This window comes from Neofelis nebulosa, chromosome 16 (assembly GCF_028018385.1).
Source record: "Neofelis nebulosa isolate mNeoNeb1 chromosome 16, mNeoNeb1.pri, whole genome shotgun sequence".
In the NCBI taxonomy this organism is placed as follows: Eukaryota; Metazoa; Chordata; class Mammalia; order Carnivora; family Felidae; genus Neofelis; species Neofelis nebulosa.
Window position 1 is genome coordinate 37,017,680 of NC_080797.1, and position 6,142 is coordinate 37,023,821.

At 62.1% G+C, this 6,142-nt stretch overlaps 2 protein-coding genes across 3 annotated transcripts; both read right to left on the reverse strand.

Moving 5' to 3' along the window:
* Nucleotides 1–513: 513 nt before the first annotated feature.
* Nucleotides 514–3,418, reverse strand: PNMT (phenylethanolamine N-methyltransferase). 2 transcript variants are annotated; one of them, XM_058705308.1, is made up of 3 exons: nucleotides 1,966–3,418; nucleotides 1,150–1,318; nucleotides 514–1,046 (listed from the first exon to the last, which is right to left on the reverse strand). In XM_058705308.1, exons 1-3 carry the CDS (start codon nucleotides 2,312–2,314, stop codon nucleotides 605–607), a joined length of 960 nt encoding a protein of 319 aa, XP_058561291.1. In that variant the 5' UTR covers nucleotides 2,315–3,418; the 3' UTR covers nucleotides 514–604. The 2 variants fall into 2 exon arrangements, with proteins under 2 accessions (XP_058561291.1, XP_058561290.1); XM_058705307.1 differs by having other exon boundaries at nucleotides 1,150–1,357; nucleotides 1,966–3,409.
* A 584-nt stretch (nucleotides 3,419–4,002) lies between these two features.
* Nucleotides 4,003–5,435, reverse strand: TCAP (titin-cap). Its single transcript, XM_058705315.1, has 2 exons — nucleotides 5,117–5,435; nucleotides 4,003–4,869 (listed from the first exon to the last, which is right to left on the reverse strand). The coding sequence occupies exons 1-2, from the start codon at nucleotides 5,224–5,226 to the stop codon at nucleotides 4,476–4,478; spliced, it is 504 nt and encodes a 167-aa protein (XP_058561298.1). The 5' UTR covers nucleotides 5,227–5,435; the 3' UTR covers nucleotides 4,003–4,475.
* Between the last annotated feature and the right edge of the window lie 707 nt (nucleotides 5,436–6,142).

A 6,142-nucleotide genomic window follows, 5' to 3' on the forward strand; every position in this document is an offset into this window, starting at 1 on the left:
CAATAGGCAGGTGGGGTCTCTACCTAGGCACTGGGGGTGGGGATGGCAGGGACCAGATGCAGAGCAGCAGCAGAGCTGGGCGGAGCTCCAGTCCAGGGGGAGTGGGCTCTGGGAGAGGGAACTGGTGCCTGCATTGTAACTCCTTCCCCCTGCACTGTCCACTTCAGTCTCCTGATTATCTCCCCACTCCTCCCCTTCTGGCCTGAACTAGGCTCTACTACTGTTTGTTACTTAACCTTCCTGAGTTTCACCTGCAAACAGGACAACCGGACCTGCTGAATGTGAGGACTGAACGGACCTAATAGGTGCCTGGCACATAGCAGATGCTGAATGAATACCCACTGACCTTGGCTTTCCTTAGTTTGGGAAGAATGAGTGGTAAAGAAACCTACCTTCACGGAAGCTTCTGGAAAAAAAAAAAAAGGCTAGGGTTGGTAGCTTTCACACCCCCACAACCCTAGAGAGAGCTCTGGGCCCTTGTTTCCCAGAAGAGCCACACACAGCTGACACTCAGCAGGAGGAACTGATTTCTTTATTAGGTGCCACCACAGATGACAGGGAATCTGGGTATATGAGAGCCATCAGCACAGGGTGCACTGGGCCATCACACCCCCACCTTCTTCTGGGCCCAGGCGAAGAAGATGCCCTTGACATCGTCTACACCTGTCTGAAGGCAGGCAGGCATGACGTAAGTGCGCAGGTCCCGCACCTCATAGCCGCTACGAACCAAGGCCTCCACCACCTTCTCCTTACACATGGGTACCACCACCAGCCGGGCCTCCCCAGCCAGGTACCATGACTCCTCTAGGGCCCCAATGAGGAGGAGGTGCCCCCCAGGCCTCAGCAGAGTGGTGATGTGATCCAGGGCCCTCTGGAAGCTGGCAAGGTCTGGGCTTACAGCCTCCAGGCAGAAGGCAGAGACCAGGGCATCGGCAGGCAGGGGCGCCAGGCTCCCAGCACCCAGGGGCTGGGGCTGGTGCACATCGATGTGCAAGACCCGCTTCACCCTGGCTCGCAGCTGGCGCTCCTTTTCCTGCCAGGGCTCGCTGTGCAGGGGCAGAAGGCAGGGTCAGGACCAGGGCTCAGGGCCGCCCCACGTTCAGTCCTCTGTTACCCCCCTGCCAGCCACTCCACGGGAAGCTCCCTTACCCCTTGCCCTCAATGAGGCAGACGTGCTGGCTGTACATGCTCCAGTCGAAGGCCCCGGGCTCCTCCCGAAGCCAGAGCCCCAGCTCCCGGCGGTTCACCTCCAGAAAATCTGTCATGGTGATGTCCTCAAAGTGGGTGCAGGCGCTGAGCAGCTGGTATATGGTGGGGCCTGAACCAATGTCGATGAGGGTGTGTCCAGACACCTCACCTGGGAGGGCGCAGGGAAGAGGGTCCTGGTGCCAACCCTGTCCAAGCATCCCCTGCCTCGGTCACTCTCTCCCTTACCTGCTTCTCCCTCCCTCATTCCCTTCCTCCTCTGTAAAGTGTATCTCCATCTGGAAGACACATTAGCTAACCTGGATCTGAGTCCCCCCACCCCGTCCAACACAGACTGACTTGCCTTGGGAAAGGAACTTAGACAATCTGAGACTCAAGTCCCACCTCTGCCGAACTGTCCTTACAGTGAGACTTAAGTGGGGAAATCCTACAGTGATGGGCAATCCCCTGCCAGTTGCCTCTTCCCTCCCCAATCTCTGCTTCCATCTCTTTTCTTGGCGTCTCTCTTCATCTGGGGCCCTTTCCTGCATCCCCCACTTCACCTCTCAATTGTGAACGATCTGCCCCTCCCCCCATGCCCTCCTCACAGGTCTCTCTATGCCCCCCCGCCCCCGCAAAGGGATATTGCTTCTCTTCCTCTTCTATTTTCACTCCTAACTACCTATCTGTGCTCCTTGGCCCCCCTCGGGCTCTGGCGTATGCCCCTTTAGCTCCCTGATGACTTCTTGTCCTCTCGGCCTCAGTTTCCCCCGCGCTCACCGGTGGCGAAGGTCTGTGCCAAGCAGCTCAGTTTCCAAGGCCCGACGCCGTCCGGGCTGCTCAGGTCGCCCCGAGGGGGCGCGTAGTTGTTGCGGAGGTAGGCGCGGGGCTCGAAGCGCTGGTAGGCGGAGGCGACCGCCGCCCGGCCCGGATCCGGGTCCGAGTCGGGGACTGCGCCCGCAGCGGGATTCGGGTCTGCTGCGCTCATGCTGCCGCCGCCGCCCGCCCGGTCCTCGCGCTTCGCGGCCCCTTTATGTGCCGCCCAAGTCCCGGCCCGACCCTCCGCTGCGGGGGCGGCGGCTGCGCCAGGAACCGCCCGGGGCCCCGCGTTGCATTTCCCCCACCCCATCCATCTCCCTTAGTGTCCGAGCGGCAGACACTCGGGGCGCGTGTGGGGCGGCCCGGGCACGTGTGACCCCCACCCCCACCCCGCTCCTCCGCTGCGCCCGCGCCCCGCCACTCTGCCTCACCGGGCCTGGCCCCAGGCAGCCAGCTTCGTGCCCCCAAGACCCTTAGATCCCCGCCCCGCCAGCCCCCAGCTCTTCCCGTCGCTCTCCTCCAGCTCCCCGGCCATTCACCCCCTTCGCCCGGCACCCCATTCCTTCTCTTTGGCCCAGGGTCCAGTCGGCGCTGTCCCACTGCCCACCTCCCAGCGCTCTCGTCCCAACCCCGGGCCCGGCCCCCTGCGGGCTCTCCTTCCTCCGAGACACCCCGTCCCACATCCACCCCTTTCCTTGGTTTGGTCACCCCAGCTCCCCCTTCCCTCCTCCAGCCCTCTTTCGTCCTTTCCTCCCAACCCTCGTTCCCCAGCGCCCCCCACACCCACTCCGGAAAGGACAGTCCGTTCTGGGCTCCGCCACCGTCGCGGTCGCCCCGGGGCGCTAGAGCGGAGCTCCGGCCCCGCCCGTCCGATGGCAGCAGCGATAGGGGATGTGAGCGGGGCTAATGCACTTAGCCTTCCGAACAGCGGGGCCTCCCTGCCGGCCCCGCAGGCTCTGAGCCGCTTATCTGGGGGCTTCTGAAGGCAGAAGGTCGGGACATTCTAGCCATGTCGGGCACGCGGGTCCCTGGTGAGGGCGGAAGGATGCAGGTGTTCCCCCGGACTGCCGCGGTCGCCAGGGGGCGCGGGCTGGGCCTTAGGTGCCAAGGGATTTGGGGTTGCACCAGTCTGGGGTCTCTGACCCCTCTCCTTCCCCAGCCCACACTGCATTCCCCTTTCTTGGGGAGGGGGTCAGGCCAGGCCTGTAGGTCTGCTTGGCACTCCAGGTCAAGATGCCAGGGTCTCCCCTCCTTTCTCCCCCAAATGGGAAGTGGATTCCATGGAGCTATCTCCATGGTCTTCCTGGAGTGGACCCCTTTGGGCCAGTTCAGTGCACCTCTGCCCTAGGTAGGCTACGAGCCCCTGTCCAGATGGGCCCCTAGCCTCCTCTGTGCCCTCACCTCTGTGCCCTCACCGGTCCCCACCTTGTCCCAAGAGGAACATGTCTCCTTGTTGGGCCAGGCAATCAGGTTGGGACATGAGTCACAACAGCTGCAGGGGTCACAGACAAGAACCCGACCCTCCACTCCCCACAACCCACCCTGGGCTCCCTGGGCAGGGTGGGTAGAGCAGCTGACCGGAGCCAAGGACTGATCCTGTCTGGATTCAGAACTGAGAGGTAGGTCAGCCTCGGGGTCAGTGACCCCATCCACACCCTTAGGTACAGCCAAGGACAATCCTGGTGCCAGCCCCCTCCCTCTTCTCCATGAGATCATTTAAACACACCCTGGATGCCAGCTGGCCTGCTGGGCACTGCCCAGTGCCAGGGGACTGGACACAGAGTCCAGGAACTGCACAGCAGAGCCAGGGCATGGAAGGGGGCCTGGACAGACAGCCACCCTGTTTACAGCTCTGTTCCTGTCTCCTCTGCCCCCACCACCAAGCATGGAGCGTACCCACTAGCTCTGCCATATTTAGCTCAGATGCAAGGCCTATTCCCAGAAGTGAGCATGGGGGGACACCAATGGGCCGGCCCCCACAAGGAAAGAGACGGAAAGTCTGGAACACAATTGAGCATTTATTGCAGCACTAACAGAGGATGCTGGGGGCCCCACTCTGCCTCTGCCTTCTTCACGTCCCCCTCACGCCAGTCTTCTCCAAGCCTCTTCTCAGAGCATTCCAGATCCCCTTAACACTTTTCCTCATCTTTCTCTGAAGCTGAAGCCTGGACCAGGGTCATTCCTCTCAGGGACCTCTTGTCCTCACCAGCATCTTTTGTCCCTTCTCCTGGGGCTGGGGGTACTCGGCTGTGCTGGCCCCCAGCTCTCTACCCTTAGTGTCCACTGTCTTTGCCCCCCTCCCTTTGGGAACTCAGGGGACCCAGGCATCCTGGCCTCTGGCTCCCTCCTCCCCTAGCCCCCAACTCTGGGCAAACTACAAAGCATCCATGGCCAGCAGCTGCCCTCCATGGTCCTAGCCAGGAAGGGCCCAGCCCACAGTGGGCACAGTGGAGCCCGAGTCACCGTCCCTCTCAGCCTCTCTGTGCTTCCTGGGACATGGAGCGGGACAGGGAGCGACGAAGGGCACCGGGCTTGCTGACAGGCACCACAGGGGGCAGCTGCTTGGTGATCTCGGCCACGTCCTGGCGCTCCACACACTGGCCCCCCAGGGCTGTCTCCAATGCCAGCAGCTCCCGCAGCTGGAGGGGGGTGTCCTCGCGCTCCTCCTTGGCGGCACCCATCTTGGCGGGGGTGAAGATGGGCAGTGGCAGCACCCGCTGGTAGGGCAGCTGGTACTCCTGCAGCCCGCGGCCGAGGATGCCCATACGCATCACCAACCAGGGGGAACGCTGCACCAGCGCCTGGCACTGTCCCTGCCGGTGGTAGGTCTCATGCCGCTGGGTGTCCTCCTCGTGCAGAGAGCAACTGGGGAGGAGAGGGGAGGGGGGTACCCAGCTCCTGAAATCTGCTACCCTCCAGTCACGAGCTGGGTAGGGGGCTCCCTGGGGCTGCCAGGACCTGGGGTGCGGAAGGGGTGACTCCACTCTCCCCAGTGGGCCCTCTCCTTGTCCCTACCCCCAGAAACTTCTGCAGGGCTTTGTGCTCTGGCCTCCTGAGCCTCAGGAGGGGTGTTGTAGGGCAGAGGAGGAACTCCCAGCTGGCTGGCACTCACCCCTCCTCAGGCCGTGTGGACAGCGTCAGATCCTTCCATTCAGCCCAGAAGGCTTCTCGCCGCTCACAGTCCTCCTCGGACACCTGGCAGCTCAGCTCTGCGGTCGCCATGATCAGTGCTTACTCCCTCTCAGCTCTGCTCCTCCCAGGCCCTTTAAATAGCCCCCTCCTCCACCTCCTCCAGGGGCTATTTTCAGCCCCTCTGGCGTCAGATGCTAAAAGCAGAGCCAAGGCTCACTGATGGGGGACTCTGCGCCCAGGGTGGGGGCTGGGGTACCTGGATTCCAGCTGCCCCCGCCGGGTCAGCAGTCAGCTTCCAAAGAGATCAAGATGCTCCAGAGGAGGGCAGGAGTCCTCAGAGTGACACCTCCAGGTGTCTGACACTCCTTTGACACTGTCTGAGACCAGGCACGTGCCCAGCCTCGTGCCACCTTGGCACTTGCCCTCTGTCCCACCCCTTTCCTCTTGCCCAGGGAAGACAGCAGCCTGTCTGTAAACAGAGCAGGAAATGGCAGGAATCGAGGCCCATTCTGGGCTCTGTACCAGGCCATCAGGTCCTACCCCCACTCCTCTCCTCTGCCTGGGATCAAGGGCATAGCCCCTGGCCATGCCCCTTGACAGGAAGGGACAGTGCAACCACAGCCTCAGGTGTCTGCACCCAGAGCCCTGGTCCCCAACTGCCACCATGACACTGGCAGGAAATTACTTGGTTAATTCCATACCTGGGACCCTGGGCATGAACCTTTGCCAGAGGTTTTCCTTTCTCGTGGCCAGTGGTCAGAGAAGTGGTTTCCCAAGTCAGGCCAGTCAGGTCGTAAAGAGCAGATGTGGATGGCCGCCCCTGTCACCAACACCCCCAAGCAGGTGAGATGGGAATTCAGGGGCTCTGATGAGTGGTACAATCAGATCTGGCTCTAACTCCAACTCAGCCATAAACAGGCTGAGCATGGGGCAGTCCCTGCCCCTCTCTGGGCCTCGTTCTCTGGTCTCAACAGCCTGACCAGTTCTACTATGCCATCTGGGAGGG